At 36.5% G+C, this 17851-nt stretch overlaps 3 protein-coding genes across 5 annotated transcripts in view; all 3 read right to left on the minus strand.

Moving 5' to 3' along the window:
• foxp1a (forkhead box P1a) overlaps window positions 1-7884 on the minus strand; it is a 48779-nt gene extending 40895 nt beyond the window's left edge. The window contains exon 1 of one of the 3 annotated variants that reach the window (XM_016509128.1): window positions 7715-7884. The gene's annotated coding sequence lies outside the window, so the exon portion shown is untranslated. The remainder of the gene's footprint in view (window positions 1-7714) is intronic. The other 2 variants (XM_016509127.1, XM_016509126.1) reach the window with 2 other exon arrangements.
• Window positions 7885-8426: 542 nt separating this feature from the next.
• Window positions 8427-14105, minus strand: LOC107705706 (eukaryotic translation initiation factor 4E type 3-like). The gene is made up of 7 exons (XM_016509130.1): window positions 13766-14105; window positions 12498-12570; window positions 11763-11857; window positions 11145-11205; window positions 10906-10972; window positions 10521-10676; window positions 8427-10283 (listed from the first exon to the last, which is right to left on the minus strand). Exons 1-7 carry the CDS (start codon window positions 14005-14007, stop codon window positions 10237-10239), a joined length of 741 nt encoding a protein of 246 aa, XP_016364616.1. The 5' UTR covers window positions 14008-14105; the 3' UTR covers window positions 8427-10236.
• A 1963-nt stretch (window positions 14106-16068) lies between these two features.
• LOC107705708 (RING1 and YY1-binding protein A-like) overlaps window positions 16069-17851 on the minus strand; it is an 8447-nt gene continuing 6664 nt past the window's right edge. Inside the window, exon 5 of the mRNA XM_016509131.1 lies at window positions 16069-17494. Within this exon, the coding sequence (XP_016364617.1) occupies window positions 17245-17494 (250 nt within the window). The 3' untranslated portion in view covers window positions 16069-17244. The remainder of the gene's footprint in view (window positions 17495-17851) is intronic.

Raw genomic sequence — 17851 nt, forward strand, 5'->3', positions numbered from 1 at the left:
CACTTCTGTTTCAGTTTTTTATAACCATTTCTTACTATGTGTCAGTAAGTTGTTGTTATTTTTAGTGATGCGCGATCATGATTTTTCATGGCCGATTCCGATACCGATTTTTTACAAGCAAACTGGCCGATTCTGATACCGATTTCCGATTTTTTTTATTTTTTATCAAGCAACAAACAAGAAAGAATAAAAGTACACATAAACAAGATGTTTATTTGGTATTTAACAGGCTAAACTGGGTTTTGGCTATTAAAAACAACAACTGTAACCATCTTAAATTAACAGCAGTAACTGCGCAGTAAGTAGGTTCATTCAATACAAACATAGGTAGGCCTACTGACAAAAGCATTTAGCTTTCGTTTTTAAATTGGGTTGAAACTATAAACTGGCCTTAAATGAAAACATTAACTGTAACCATGTAATTTTAAAGGCAACAACTGCATAGTTCCACAATCCAAACAACACAATCAGATTTATGGCCGGTCAACCGGTGCATCCCTAAAATTTACACTGAACATGAAACACAAGTCAGATTTTAAAAAACACCTTGTGTGCAGACTAGGAATGAATCACTAGATAAATAAATATTTTAAAAAGGGGAGCAATATGTGGAGGAAAGCATGCTCCTATTTCAGGAAGATGTTGGAAAAAGAGTCCAGGGAAAGAAATAATGTTTGGCTAGATAAATACATTCGCTAATTATTCACAATATGATATTTTTACTTCTTCCACCAGATGAGGCATGACTGACACCATACCATCATACTGACTGGAATGTTATATTTACTGTTATATGCTCTGAACAAAAGTCTAATAAAAAGGAAATGTACACAGTTGAAAGTAATGAACTTCACAGGGCACAATCTTTACAAATTCTTTCTCCTCAAATGTCCTTCAGTCATTATTTCACAGATCTTTGTAAACAGTCTGTACCTTTCACCACATTTCCCAAAGAATCTTTCACTACGTTCCAGCAATGCTTTTCAACTTACACTTAAATGTCCTGTCAGCAACAACCTGTTTTTAGGAGATGATACTTAGAAGCTTTTCAATGATGTTGGATGCCCCAGTGGTTTAGAACTCCATGACTTAGTGATGAAGTGTTTGGAGTGGCCGGAATCTTTGGCTAAAATAGTGACGACTTCTCCAACGATGTGTTTTGACTGTGTCTGTGCCTATTTAATGCACACAATGTGGATAAGTTACAACAGTTTCTAACATCTCAGCTGTGTGGACGCACCTCACTGTGACCAAAAATGATGATAGAGTAGCAATATGTAAAATTTGAAATATTAAAAAGGTGGCTCGTTCCTAAACTTCACTACAACCAGCTTAATGTATCACCTGAGAACACAACTCCCTAAACAGCGAAGAATTCAAGTACCCAATTACCGAACTTTATTTTGTTTGACTTTTTAGTTAAATGAAAACCTTCATTTTGGTTTCAGTAAACAATTTAGGTGAATCACTAACTTAATGGGATAGTCCTCCCGAAAATGTAACACGTAACACGACTAGTAGGGCTGGGTTTTGACACAAATTTCACGATTAGATTCTCATTCACAAGCTTGCAATTCGATTTGATTACCAATTTGATTTGATTCGATTCAATATCGATTATTTTGGATATATATCAGGTACAGTCAACCCTCTACATTGCGAGTAAATCACTCGCATATGCGACTAAATAATGTCTAACATTAGCCACTGGCTAATAAATTCTTAGATTTTACACGCCAGTATGTGTGTGAGAGGCGCGTTCAACACAGATTTTCACTCGATAAACACGCTGACTGAGCGCTTGAAAGTTTCGTTCTCCGTCAAGCGATCTGTACTATTTGGATGCACTCGATGGATCATGTCATGTACTCAATGGATGCGCAGTATGTAGCACGCAGCGCACCTGTATTTGACGTACCGTAAACTAGTGTGAAGGTGCACGACTTGCCGTCGCTTTACTGATAGCGCTGCGCTGTCTCACACATGCAAAGAGAGAGAGCGAGAGTCTTGCATACCACGCTGAATCGACGCGCTACGTGACATTGTTTGTTTACAAGACGTTATATTGACGTCTTTGTGCGGCTGAAACACTGATTGAGCGATTAAATTATATCCTTCAATGTTCCGTTTATTAACTGAAAACAGGCTAGACTAATCGATTCTTGGGATTTAAGAATCGATATCGTTCCGTAAAAATGAGTACCGATTAATATCGCGATATCGATATTTCTTACCCAGCCCTAACAACTTGTATTACTTACTTTCTTCTTTGCATCCCAAAAAAAGTGATTAAAAAATAAAAAATAAAATCCTGACTTTCGTTGTATGAACAAAAACATTTTTTTCAAAATATCTTCTTTAATGTTCCACAGTTAAAAAACAAAAACAAAAAAAACAGCCATACTGGTTTGGAACAACATGAGGGTGAGTAAGTGATGACAATTTAGTTTTGGGAGAACTTTCTCTTTAAGACAAGCAAGTAAGAAACAGACATACATGTTGACTCAAGTGTCATCACATTACATCAGTATTCCATGAAGTTTACGAAGCAATCAATCATTTACCTGTAACCTGTACAGACTTATTTTTAAAGGCTAAATTCAAACACTCATGAGAGTTGTGGTTTATGAAAACTGTGTACAGTCTCACTTCATTCACAAGGGACTTCAATACTCCTGAACCCGTCTAAAATGATTATTGAATGTGCAGACCAGAGAGCTAAAAATCAGAATCTTGAGTTCGTTCAACCAGGGTCTGGCAGCCAGACGAGGCTGATTGGAGCAGCTGGCAGAAAGAAGGGGCTAATGGCACTTTGTAGTAGGCTATAGCATGGTGTCTGGATGCATGGGTCTATTTTTAGAGAGGTTTCTGAGATAATGGAAGAGGCAGCCCTCATAGCATATCACATTTCATAGCCGGGCTACGAACACATGACAAATTACGCAGATACACAAAACCACACTGTACGGATACAAGCCAAGTAAAAGATAGGCAGGCTGCATAAGTGAAATTACAGGGCCAGACAATATTATCTTGAAAATGTGTGACAGGCTTAGTACAGAGAGCAGTTTGCTATAGTGCCTGCTTTTCATTCAGGTGTACTACTATGTAAATACACTTTACTGAGATGGAAATGATGTGGTTTCTACAAAGAGACTGAACATCAGAGTGATGAAGGCTTGTCAAACATTAAGACTTTGAGTTCATTAAATCTTTTTTAACTTCACTAACAGTGTGTGCAGATTACAAACAAAAGTCAAGGCTGAAAAACTTCTTTTTTTTTTTTTTTTTTGACAGAAACATAAAAAAGATAAGGACTGTAGTTTGGTGATATTATAACTTTATGTATTTATTCATAGAAGAAAATGCCTTAAAGACAAACTGTGTATAATGAGACTTCTGCTTGATTTCTGAACAACAACATTCTTGCGTGTCCTATAGGATTTGTTCTTGAATGTACAATATTACAGATGCAACAATATGAAAACTCTGGATGATACCAATAAGCCAATAATTATTTCACATTATGGCCTAATGGAATAAAAAAAAAAAAAAGAATATAAATTAAATTATTGATAAATTGAAATTAAATTGATAAATGCAGCCTTGGTGAGCAAAAGACACTTTCGTTCCCAAATTTTTGTATAGTAGTGTAAATAAAAACTTGAACTAAACTCATTTGTTAATGCTACAATTGAATTTAGGCATCACAACATTAGGAAAAATTGTATTCATTTTGAGACTTGCTAAAGATGAACTTGATGACAAAACATGTATAAAAAAAAAAAGGAGCAAGAAAAAGTCTTGATGCACCCTACAGTATTTCCAATAACCCACAGGTAACCTCAAGCAAAATAATCATATAAATGAAACAGGCCTGTGGCATACGCTTCTCTACAGATCACATCAGTTGCACACAAAGTGCTCAAACTCTCCAGGATGGCAAACACAGATAGCACAACCACACTTTACTGTTCCAGAAGATTTGAATAGGTGTGCGAGTCAGTTGAGATAGGGCAGCAGAATTATCCCCATTTCCATATCGATTACACCGATAGACAGCATAGTGTGACAAGCAATTCTCTCTCAAATCTTCAGCAACACCTTCCCAGTCCACAAAGTAAACTTGTGCTTATTTACCAGAAACTGATTACCATGTACACACATCATGAGCTATTAGTTTTGTTTACTTCAAAAAATTTATCCACACAGATGACTAGATTATTCACTACAACAAATGTTAACAGGAAAAGGTAGTGACTGAATAACACTAACCAAGAACGAACCTGTCACCTTGTCCAGTCAAGCAACCAGCCATTACGCTTCCTCACCACAACAAAGTTTGCTCAATGTTAGTGCACTCATCTGAAACCCCTTCACCTAAGGGGGAAACCCTTGGTGAAGCCAGAACATAAGGGGAAACAGAATCTAAAACTCCCACCTAAAAAGGAAATATCTGTCACGTTCATCTACACATCCACGCGTGCCGCTTCCTCGGAAAGAACAAACCGCATTACACTTACTCCTACATTCTCTCATGCTCGTGGCACTCCTTTCAACGATCACATCAGTCATCTCACAAGTGCAATATAGCAATTTATGTACTATAGATTGTTGTTTATTAGGCAGTCAGCCATCACAGCAGGACGTCTGAGTATATGCCATAAAGGTGTTTATCTAGGCATGTCAAGAAAACTGTTAATCATTAATCGGATTATGACATTGACATTACAGGCTCCTGACTATCTTATTTACTGTGTAGCAGGAGGTGGGGGAAGTTATGTCATTAAGAAATAAGAAATCACTTTTGCGCAAGCCATTAATGCTGTTATTGCGCAAGCATGGCAAAATCGGTAAATCGTTGCATTATTCAGTCAGATACTAAGAGTGACAGACAGAAACAGGCAGCATGCAGTTTATAAACACTATTTAAAGTACAATAACTCTTTATCAATTACACAATTGTGAAACACAAGACAAGACAGGCCGTCACAGGTTTGTTAGCAATATGACGAAGCTCCAGGAACAGAAAAATGCCTGGAGGAGAAAGATCTGAAAGAAGAATGTACTAACACAGGGTTTCCCAAACAGGGCTTCATGAGTTGAATGCTAATATTAATTCAATCGAATGTAACATTCAAAATAAACAAATGGGGTTGCACAAAAATAATTAAGCTGAAACAGTTATATCTTATATTTATTTGAAGTGAAGGTTTCTGAGTGAAGAGCGGCACTGTGTTCATTTATACGTGTGCAGCTCATATCACAATACCGTGTTTTCATAGCTGGAAAACTGCAAAACTGACAACATTTTTGTGGACAGAGGTTTAAAGCACTTCACCAATATTAAACCAAAATAAAAGCTTAAGAGCTTGAACATCTTGACAAATATTTGTATTGTAACTTGTGGTGTTAGCTTGTTCTTAAAAAGAATGAACGCAAGCAAGGGTGTGCGACCTGACAAATTTGTATCATGATCGATCTTGAAGACATCCACAATCTACTTTTCAAAAGAATCATAGAGATTGTGACCGAAAATCTTGACTGAACAATTTTTGTAGCTGTAATAAAAATCAATTTGTATTTCATTCATACATTCAAGTTCAATATTCAAGTTCTTTTTTTCATATATACAGATAACATGTATAAGTTACAATATATATATATATATATATATATATTTAATCTGTTTACTTGCATGTCATGTGACCATTAACTGACATCAGAGAAGTGTGGATATGCAAATGTGTTGTTCAATTATTGAAACTTAAAATCGCAGGAACTTCAGATAAATATTTAAGGTGTAATGGGTTTGGCATTAAAAAAAAAAAACAATTGGAACCCTCTGTACTAACAAATGAAATCCTCTTGAATGCTCTACAGAAGTTGTGCTGAATGGACAGATCTTCACAATGGACTGTAAAGTGAGCGAACCAAATCCTTAGGGAAGGTAACACCTGGTTTAATAACAGACTACTAAAGTAAAAAAAAGACAGAATGGGAAGCCTGTAAAGAGCACCAACAAATGATTAACTGAATTGTAAGCGATCAGAGGCAAAAAGGAGAAATGAAACCTGTCAAGGGGCGTAGCATTTCTGTTTGTTGTAGTTTCAACAAATTCAAAATCAAACAATAAAACTCAAGGAGAATTTTTTTTTAACTCTTTAGTACATATATGAAGTACTTAATGAAACTCAGCAAACCAAGCAGACAAAAAATACTGGCTGTAAAAATCTGATCTGCCAACCTAGGCAGCACTTTTGTGCATTATAGGTGGCTAAAAATACAGTCTAGGTAGGCACTTTACTAGGTTGTGAGACACAACCAAAGTAACACTCCTCTATGAGAGGAAGCATGTGAGTCCCTGTTTAAACCTGCTGACCAAAATCAAACCACCCAGCTAGGATTAACACTCAATTGAATGAGATTTGACTAATGCCCACTGACAAACATTGTAATATAGGCTGCATAATTATAGGGTGGAGCAAAAAAAAAAAAAAAAAAAAAAAAAAAAAAAAAAAAAAAAAAAAAAAAAAAAAAAAAAAAAAAAAAAAAAAAAAAAAAAAAGATTTAAGAATGCATTAAGTATTTTCACCAACAAAAAATGGTTTTAAGTCAGTTATTTCTATCATTTGCTGTAGTGTGTCAGTAAGAAATATCAGTTTACATTTCTAAACATTTCTTTTAACATTAATTGGAATAATGCACAGATTTTTGGATGCACAAGGAGTCTGACAGCAGCCAGAGCTCCACACAGAGATCTGATCTCACCATCATCCAGTCAATCTGGAAACACATGAAACAGAGAAAAACTGAGACAGACTAAATCCAGAAGAACTGTGGCAATGTCTCCAAGACGCTTCAAGAATCCTACCTGCAAAGCTACCTGAAAAACTATGTGCAAGTGTACCTTGGACAAAAGCTGTTTCAAAAGCAAAGGTTGGTCACACCAAATGTTGACTTGATTTAGTTAACAGAAGTAAATTGATAAATATAATCTATTTATGACACTATTTTTGAAGGCATCCTCACTTTACACAAGTGCCTAAAACTTTTCACAGTACTGTAGCTTGGTTTCTTGAAGTGTCTTGTAGCCGTTGCCACAGTTCTTCTGGATTGAGTCTGTTTCGGTTTCTTCTGTTTCTTCATGTCATTCCAGACAGACTGGATGATGGTGAGATCAGATCTCTGTGTGGAGCACTGGCTGCTCTCAGACTCCTTGTGCATACAAAAATCTCACTAGATTATTACAAATAATGGCAAAAGAAATGTTTGGAAATGTAAACTGATATTTCCTACAGACACACTACAGCAAAAGATAAAAAGAACTGACTTAAAACAACTTTTCTTTTTGGTGAAAATACTAATGGCCAAAGACTTTTGCACAGTACTGCATGTATTATGTATATTTTGCATGACCAATGGTCCAATAATGTATGTATATAACACTCACATGAGGGGTTTAAATAGGATTCTACGACGATTGCCAAGTGTAATGATAGCCACCGACTTTGTTTAAGGTAAATTCCGTTATAAAATACTAAATAAATTGCTATAAAAGTGTGGAGAGCTTTGAAGGAGCTGCTTCCTCCTCTCTGCTCCTCAGCGCTGCCGTTAGTTCTGATAAGGCTAATAACTAGCAAATCAACCTCGCATGTAAATTACGAATAAACACAGAAAAGGAAACTTGATTAAAAAAAAAGAATAAACTCACCGGGAATTAACTGGTTTCTCAACGGACAGAAATTAAAACTTTAACGGCGACCCTGGAACGAACTTTTGCGAGCTGGAAAGCGCAGTGTGTCGGTCTCCCATGAAGCTCGCGCAGCCGCGCGCTGGCCGCCACACTACCGCGTGCAGCACAATGTAAACAAGTGTGCTCATCCGCGGTGCGCGTCCCGGGGACTACTTTACGGACCACGCGCCTTGATTTTGCAGTTACCGTTGACCGTTTACAGCGAGCGTCGAATTATACACGATGAACAAGATTAACTGGATAAAGTTGGTGTGGGAGTCGTGTTAAAACCGAGTTTTTGAGGTGAGTTTGAGAGCAGAGTAGCTGTTGGGGCGTGACGTCACGTCCACCTGCTGAGGGCTGTACTGCGTCGTCGCGCAAGAAGCGAGGAATAAATACTGTTGCGCACTATATACGATTCATTTCATGAGGCATTAATCAATAACATATTAAACACGAGCTGGCGGGAAAGGTATGTGGCGCTAATCTGGTGAAATGTGAATTATATAAAGGTATTGGAGATGCAGACATGTGAAGACATTAAAAATTGCGTTTAAAGGGTGTGCAGCGCCACCTAGTGGTTACAGGAAGCAGCACCGCTGCAGACTACATTAGTATTTCTTTCATCATAAATGCATGCATTTGAAATGAAAGACACTACATTTTTGTTGAAATAACTGCAATAGTCATATTTCGAATTCTACTTTGTATTTATTCAATAGTTCAAAACCTATAAGCAAAAGAAAAATAATAATACAACTGATTAAATACATAGAGATAAACATAACATTCTATGAGTGAAACCCTGGGAGAACACAAGGCACCATTCCAGAAGATTGACAATCAGTTTGAGGTTTCAGATCCTGATTGGGAGCCAGGAAAACCAACACAAATGCTCCGAAAATAAACCCAAAAATCCACGTTAGTACTGGCATCTCATTGAGAGATCAGTGATAGGTAGGAAAAGGCTGAAATATGAAAGGTCAGCTGCATGTACAGGTTATTTTGCACATCCCTGCCCATAGGAAGGACAAAATCATAATTGTGCTTTTTAGTGCATTAAGGTACCTGGATCATGATGCAGGTCTTTTTGGGCTTGAAGTTTCCGACTTGACAAACCTAAATAAAAATCGCCACACAACATAAAGTGAGCTACTGAAAAGACATCAGCAAAGACAAACATAAGAAACATGATTTCAACTCCCTCTGTGCAAGTTCAGAAGGACGCAGACATGTGCAGATCTCAGACGATGATGAATTATAACATAGGAGAACAGAAAGGAAATCTCTTTGGTACTGAAAAACTAAAAAAATATATGCTCTGATGATTACACGGGTCGTTTTCAGTTTCAACATCTACACTAGCTCCCCTCGACTCACAAGTTTTCCAACATAGCCATCCATCCAAACACAATAAAACAAACTACAATTAGCACTCTGAAACAAGACACAGTGTGATTACAGTGAATAAAAAGGCAGTTAGAAGCAAATGCATAAGTAAAAAAAAAAAAGACTTAATGATTTCAGACAATGAAAATATTAAGCATTTGGACTATTTTGACAAAGACGAGACACTAACCGGCTACAGCAACACATAGAACAAAATACAGGATATCAACCACAAGGCAGTAAGCAAAAAAGAAAAGAGAAGTTCAACAGTGCTTTGACGCCATTCTAAAACAGCTTTCATATACATAAAATACTACAGGAGGAAGTCTGGATACAGTTTTCTAAATCATAAAAGCAAAGCTGTTTGCAAGATGCAAGAATTTACCCTAATGTGATTAATACAGGATTACTTTAATTTACTTAAATGTCAAGTTTAGGGTGAAAACCAGGAATTGCATATGCATTTTGCTGTATACTTACGGTTATAACAAAGGTTGTTACACCCACTTATATTTGCTCTGAAATCATTAATAACCTCCAAGCCAGACAGTTTGTTTTCCAAAGAGAAATGTGCAATACTTTTGCATAAAAGACAGTTCCCAGAAGCAGATTAAGCTTAGCCTTAGACTTTTTTTTTTAGTCTAAGGTTATGCCTAATGTGTGTCTAAGGAAAAACAGCCCTAAAATTTTGATCCTAATGAACGCTCTAACTCTGTAAATGAAATGTCTAACACAACGAGTATATACTTTAACAAGCAGCAACTGTCACTGGACTGCACATTAGATCTAAAAACTTAGAAATAGGGGGGGGAACAATAACAATTGGCAACATTGTTCTCTTGTGATGATTTATATTACATATGCTACTGGCTATGTGATCTTTATTGATATTGCCTAAATATCTGCTATGAGAAAACTCCTCACGAAAAGCGTGGAGGGATCATCTGCAACGCTTACAACTTAAAAACAGGGCTGTAACATTCCCTATGTGATATGAAACCACTGCAAAACCAGAGTTCTGTTCGCACAGGAGGGCTTATTTTTCAGTTTTCAGTCCATTTTCTAGGATCAGTCCAAAAACAGGAAAAACTGTGGTGAATGTGCAAAGCTTGCTAATGTCTTGAGCGACCACCTTCAAATGCATGGTGCTCCTCGTGTGCTGAAAAAAAAAGTTTTGAAAGAATCACTAACAATTTTACAATATTCTTGCACTTAAACTGTGTTAATAAACTTAACCAAATCTATAAATACAATTAATTTGAATGAAAAATCTGTAACATTGTATCAAGTCATTAGGCTTTCATAGGAGTTCTCACGCAACGTTTGTTACAACAATAAACAATGAACTCTCGGCATGGACAGTGCGACATAGTGAGAAGAATGCAAACATACTTACGTTTATAAAATACTGCTTTAAAAGATATCTGTGGAAGAAGTTCGTAGATTCTTCCTAAAACGTTTGCCTCATTGGCAAAAGAGGCGTTTCCATTCCAGACCTGAACCACATCTTCTCGTTCTCTCACACTCACACTTACTCCTACCACCTCATCCTCTAAAAGACAAACAGATATTGAATTAGTCATTTTAATTTAAATGCTATTAATAAAATAAACAAATAATGTAAATAATTTAATAAAATTTTTATTATAAATAAATTTTATTATATATTTATAAATTCGAAGATGGCGCCGACGCTGATGGCTGCCTCCGTGGCGTGCTCCGCAGTTGTTTTTATGTTTTTGTTAGTTCGTCCTGTCTTCATATTTCTACAGTACACTCACCTGATGCACAGTAATCTGTGAACTGTTCACCAATTGTAGCCAAAAGCAGCTCTTTCCACACAGCTAACTGTTAGAAAAAAAGGATACGGACAAATTATACTTTGGCAGCGATTAAACAAACCAGAACATATAGGAAAATACTGAATTTGCATATGAATTTTATGTATTTACATTATGCATTCTACAAGTCAAAGTGCTTTAGGCCTGAACTGACACCATTAATAAACTAGCAGACTTACTGTGCTCTCCTTTGGCACTTTCATTTTCCAAACACCTCCCTTGGCATTGCTTTCCTCTTCCCTGTGTAGACATAGAAACAAATATAAATCAAACAAAATGGTTTACGTGAATTGTCCCAAAGGCATTTCCCAAGCTAAGGACAGATATGCATTCCAGTTAAAAAGTTTGGGGTCTGTAAGATTTAGTTTTTGAAAGAAGTCTCTTATGCTCACCAAGGCTGCATTTATTTGATCAGAAACATATTCTGAAATATTATTACAATTTAATATGATTTCTATCGGATTATATTTTAAAATGTAGTTGATTCCTGTGATGTCAAAGCATCATTACTCCAGTTTTGCATGATTCTTCAGAAACCATTCTAATATGTTGATCTGCTGCTTAAGATACATTTTTTATTAACACTTTCAGTCTATAAACAGAATTTTTTGATGAATAGAAAGTGTAATAGAAGAGCATTTATTTGAAATGGAAAAGTTTAGTAGCATTATAAATGTCTTAGCTGCCACTTCTGATCAATTTAATGCCTTGATAACAAGTATTATTTTTAACAAAATTCCTACTGACCCGAACAGCTGAGTATATTGATAATTGGCTGAATATGATGAAAGACTAACCATAGTGGTCTTCTTTCTCCTCGCATTAAGTGGTAGCTACACCTCAGAGGGAGGCAGGACACAGGAGGGATGTTGTTGTACACACTCCAGAAACACTTTATGTTATGAAAAAGAGGTGATGCACAATATATCAGCGACAATATTTTTTTTCAATTTCCAACAGTAAACTTTTTTTCTGCTAGTTTACAAAACTATTAAACACTATTACTGTCCATTATAATGTTTTGGTGCCTAATTTCATTTAAGGCATATACAAATATAAATAGAAGCTATAATGAGTGGAGAAAATGATCAAGCAAAATATTGATTCTCAGTCCTAACATAAAAATAAATTTTTGTTAGCATCTGTCAAATTTGGACTTGTCAAATTTTCATGTCACAATAAAAATTCCACAAAAACAGAAATTTCACCACACCTTCAATAGTATCAAAAGAACTAGTTTTTCAGGCGGATCAGGCAAAAATTATAATTATGTCAATTAGAAAAGGTGCAACACTCACTCTCGAAGAAATCCAACTTTATTGGTTAAAATACATGTGACGTTTACCAATAAAGTTGGATTTCTTCAAGAGCGAGTGTTGCACCTTTTCTAATTGACATGACTTTTTGATTTTTGTTTGCACCTCCTCTTCTGTTGGTAGAGTACCTCTTTTTCAGCAATTTTTGTAAAACGTACCTATAATTATAAAATTACAATTATACAAATACGAAAATAATAATAGCGCAACACCTACCTGTACAGTGTGGACGGTGTATATCTTTTTCAGATTTGATTCACACTCTGCTGCCGTTGTACCTGGTAATGACCTGGAATGTATAAAGAATTAAAAAGTATTATAAAATGTACACTAATAGCTTTAATAATAATAATTCACTATAAATAAAAACTCTTGTCATCGTTTACTCGCCCGTATATCATTCCAAACCTGTATGACTTTCTGTCTTCTGTGGAACAAGGGTGAATTTCTGAGTAATATAATCAAAAGAGTGGCCTAGATAATGAAAGTGAATGAGAACTGTTGCTGTAAAGCTTCAAAATGACAGATGGTTGCTTAAAGTGCTGTGCTTTTTGTCATTTTGGAACTTGTCTGCCTCATATTATGTGCTAAAGAACGGTCAGGACATTCTTCAGAAATTTACCTCTTGTGTTCCACGGACAAATTAATATCATAAAATTTTGCAATGACGTGGGTGAGTAAATAAAGACAGATTTTTATTTTTTTGGTGAACTATACCTTTAAACAAGCCATTTTGCTACACTAAGCTTGGTATATCAACCATATCGGTGTCATAAATCATACATTCAAAGAGGTGTTATTGTTATCTTCTCCTGTCTTACGTCAAGTGCAATTCAGAGCTTGAGATCACGCCATGAGACAGAAAAAAAGCATTTCACAATCATTATGGCAACCAAATGTCAGTTGGACAGTAAACAGGACTTCAACCCTTTGAAAATCATTACCAAAATAACTGGAGAGAATTTTAAGGAAGAGAAGCTTAAGGAAAATGTATATGTATATGTATGTATATATATATATATATATATATATATATATATATATATAGAATGATCAATCAACATAGATGTGGTCAGTTCATTATCTCAAAAGTTAGTTTGCACTAACAGTGTCCTACATTTTAAAACTCAAACAAAACTTAAATGGGCTCACGACAAAGCCTTGAGGTACACCCTTACCATATTATGCTCTATTACACAGAGCTTCAGAAAGAACATGACATCTGATATTAAATAACAACCATGACCTACAGGTGTTAATATAGTTAATATATCAGCTGTGCGTTATGACACTCATACAGCTTACAAACACGAAATACAGGCGCCTGAACCATCTATTAGTGTTACATGTGTTCGTCTAGAAACTGAAAATAGTAAAGTTAGCAATAAAAAATGAGAAATACCAATCTTGGGCCTTTGTTCACAGGCTTTGTGAATATAAAATCTCGAATCCATGATAACAGTATTATGCCAACATCAGCCTACCGATCCAGCCAGAAGGTCCATGGAGAGTGCAGCGGCAGCGAGGTGCCGTCCTCGATGTGGTTGGTGATGTTTTCCAGCTCTCTCTCGTCGATGTGGATGTTATTTTCTGTAGAGTTCACAGGGCTGCTTTGTCTCGCCGTATTCAGCTGCAGGTTAGGGGCAGCAGGAACCGCCATTTTTGCTTTATTACAGCTAATCGATGTGTGAGGGTTTTGCTGGGAGATCTGTATTAATCTCCACATCCACAGATTGGCAGATTATTGATGCTGACTCATTTGCCGTTCGGCCGGCTGGACTTGCCGCGTCACCGACACAACAACAACAGAGTCAGACTGGGGAGGTGAAGTCAGACGCAGCGCCTCTGTCTCAGCCGCACTTCAAAATAAAAGCTTTCAGACAGGTTTTAAAGGGGTCATATGATGCGATTAAAATTTTTCCTTTCTCTTTGGAGTGTTACAAGCTCTTGGTGCATAAAGAAGATCTGTAAAGTTGCAAAGACTAAAGTCTCAAATCCAAAGAGATATTATTTATCAAAGTTAAGAATCAGCCACGCCTACCTAAAACAGCTCGTTCTAACAGGCCCCAACATACCTACTCGCTCTGTGGGAAGATTTGCATAACGCTGCCCAAATGTTCAAGCAAAGAAAGAAGGCATATCTTTTATTCTCGCTGTAGTTTTGTTGTTTCCGCTGCCATGTCGTAAAGACGCTGTGTGCTTCGTTGTAAAAGCGAAACTACTTTGTTTGGTCTTCCAAAAGAGGACGATATCTGCTTCGTCATGCCTGGAGCTGATCCGTGCTGGTAACTGAGGAAATACATCAACATCGCGCTGTGCATCGCCGGATCGGCTTTCACCGTGGAAGAAGCGGAGTCCAGCCCGGGGTCGTCACACGCTCCTTCGTCGAATCCGCCGGCCGCGCCGTTCTCAAGCCCACCGATGTTTTTGTCTCGTCGCTCCGGCCGGACAGGGCATCACAGTATGGTAGGGGCGTAACATTTCCGTCACACGCTTGAGGTATTCAGCCAATCACAACGCACTGGATAGCTGGCCAATCACAGCACACCTCGCTTTTTCAGACCGATGAGCTTTGTAAAAATCGACGCGTTTCAGAAAGGCGGGGCATAGAGGAGAAACAATAATGTACAGTATGTGGAAAATAATGTGTTTTTTGAACCTTAAACCGCATAAACACATTGCATTACACCAAATACACAACATAATGTTCTTTTTAGCAAGGTCATATGACCCCTTTAAAATAAGTGATCTAATTTTAAAAGTTTAAGCGCTTAACAAGGCAAACCCCTGTTGGAAAAGCAATCCTAAACTGACACCTGTCTTATACTTGGTCTATTTTCTGGCGTTAGCTGGTAGACCATTTTGTACCAGCGATAAACCAGTATTGTTATTGTTAAAAACTTGAAATAAATCTAAAATAAAATAAAATACGAATTTTAGATGAAAAACGTAAATTGACAAAAATGTGATTAGATTACTTAAAATTAGTAAATGATAATGTTGTCGCAGTGACGTTCAAGTTAAACTAAAATAAATTTAAAATAATAGAAATATGTATAAAAACCCTAATAAAATGACAAAAGTACATGAAATTACTAAAATAAAATAAAGCTAAATAGAAATGTGTAAAAAATAAAAATGGCAAATACGTCAAAAAATAAATGAGACAAAATCACATAATAAAATTACTAAAATCGTGAAAATATAAAAGCTAATTCAAATTAATAACTACTTTATTATAGTAATTATTTATATTTTGAATGAGCTTTTTAATTTTAATTTTTTCAGTTTTCACTTTAATTTTAGTATAATATTATAGTATAACAGTGTAAGGTTAGGGTTAGATTAGGGTAGTAAAGTTGATTTTTGAAGCATGGTAGCAGCTAAAGACCAGTTCAGATTAGCTAGAAACCAGCTATTATGTTCCAAAACACAGCTAAAACCAGAGGGTGGATAGGACATGTTACTGTATCAACATCCTTTGTTTACCCTCTGATTTAAGGGTTAATGGGGTGGGATTGAGACCTACAACAATTCATTGATGTTCCAGTAATTAAAGGAACAGCAAGAGATGTTGATTGAAGAATATATATCTTCACACTGTGCAGGTTTGCTAAGACAGTGGTAAATTCAATGGATATATACACAAAATAAAATAAAATAATTAATAAAAAATAATCAACATATTCAAGGTCCAGTTATGACATTGTGATTAAACATCATGATGTCCAAAAAAACAACAACAAAAAAAAGCATGGATGAACTGTTCACAATAAGACCAATAACATGCATTTAGAAAACAGATAGGGTGAATTTTCACTTCATAGCGACTTGAACACATTAAACACTGGTTATTACTATACAAGAAAAAACTGGTTGTAGAAAATTTAGATGATCACATCAAAGTGCCCAAGATGCTTTGAGATGGTAATGAGTTTCAGAAGGATTTTATTAGCTTTGTAAGCTTCTAGATTTTTAACAAAGGTCAGAATGAATGTGTAAACCTGTGCAAAACGTCCTTACGGGCGAGAAGCAGCCAGTTCTTACTACACTATGCTATATTGGGAGTATTTTTCCAAATTTTCAGTAGCGATCTTGGTAAACTGTAAATATACTGTATGAAATCTCACCAATAGATAAGCTGCTTCATATTCCAACAACTGCCGGTTTCTCTCTTCACACTTTCATTGCCATGAAGTTGAATAATAGACAGTACTGTGAATCTTGATATAATTTTACAAGAAATATGCAAAGGTTTAAAGTCTAAAAACAGAGCAAGATAAAGAACAATATTCCAAATACTCTCTTATCATCTTGTGAACCACAAAACATGTCTACATGGTACACCGTATGGATTTCAAAGTTGTCCTTGTATTTATAATACTGTAAACTCACATAATCACAGTTTGTGTTTCCACCATGTAAACACACAAGAGTCATATGAAATAATAAGGGAACAGATCTCCTTGTACACGGTGGTCTAGCGTGATCTTTTTGTTGATAACTCGCTTTCTACAAATAGCCGCAACAACGGATCGTTGACACGGAGCTGTCTGAGAGATAGAGGATTGAGCTCAGATACTGTACATTTAGCATAAACGATTCTACGTTCTAAACACAAAGTCAAAACAGCCGTCTGCACAATTTAATGACAATGAACAATAATAATGCAAACTTGGGAGCGCTGATTTCCGTGGTGCACAAACATGGATTATATCTGGTAGGAGTAGGGAACAGAATATACAGTGGGTCTCGGCCAGACAGTGACTCACGTGAACATCAACATATCAATCTACAAGGTGCTCCACGAGGGTTTTTCGACAGGTACACTTCTGCCGATGTGTCACGATGGACATTGTCTGAATGGGTTGAAAAGACCCCTCTTCCATGTACAGTTACGAGATTGGCTATAGGAGCTCCGGGCCTCGCCAAGTGAGATTGCGGTGTCTGAATCTCTTCCCCTTCACATGGTCTCATTGTGCCCAGAAGAATGGTCTCTTCTGGGGGTGGAGGCGCGGGATGACCCCTTGTCCGTGCTCTCGGAGCTGGAGCTCAGGTGCTGCTGCTCAGAGCCAGCGCTGGAGGTGACAGTGGAGGAGGAGGTGGAGGAGGAGCGGGTCTTCTCCTTAAAGTCTGTGATGATGACAGTCACATTGCCCACCGTTATAGCGAGCTGCTGAGCCGAGCTCCTGTCCACGTTCTTCAGTTTAGGTCTGAAGTGTAATAGGGAATAAAGAACGAATTAGACATCAACTGTATTACTGCAGCGTTCATTGCATAAAGACTATTAAATGGATAGTTCACCCTGAAATGAACAGTCATCAGTTACTAACCCTCATGTCATTCCAAACAGGAGTATTATTAAAGAAAACTAAAATAAAAACCATAAAAAAACATTTTCATCACTTGAAATAAACTGGAAAAATTTTCAATTTAAATAAAATAAAAACTAGCTAGTTGCCAAGGCATCATTTATAATATTATTTAGTTTAACTTTAAAGTACTAAAACAACTAAAACTGAAATAAACAATTAAGAACCATTTAGACATGTAAATATACAGTATATATA

Source organism: Sinocyclocheilus rhinocerous, unplaced genomic scaffold (assembly GCF_001515625.1).
Source record: "Sinocyclocheilus rhinocerous isolate Xijiao unplaced genomic scaffold, SAMN03320098_v1.1 scaffold263, whole genome shotgun sequence".
In the NCBI taxonomy this organism is placed as follows: domain Eukaryota; kingdom Metazoa; phylum Chordata; class Actinopteri; order Cypriniformes; family Cyprinidae; genus Sinocyclocheilus; species Sinocyclocheilus rhinocerous.

Excerpts from the sequence above, each read along its gene's own strand:
- LOC107705706 (XM_016509130.1), bottom strand. The coding sequence starts at position 14,007 with ATGTGGAGATTAATACAGATCTCCCAGCAAAACCCTCACACATCGATT. Across the intron at positions 12,571-13,765 it reads TGGACCTTCTGGCTGGATCG|GTCATTACCAGGTACAACGG; the intron begins GTAGGCTGATGT and ends TATACATTCCAG. Across the intron at positions 11,206-11,762 it reads GGAGAAAGAAGACCACTATG|GGAAGAGGAAAGCAATGCCA; the intron begins GTTAGTCTTTCA and ends ATGTCTACACAG.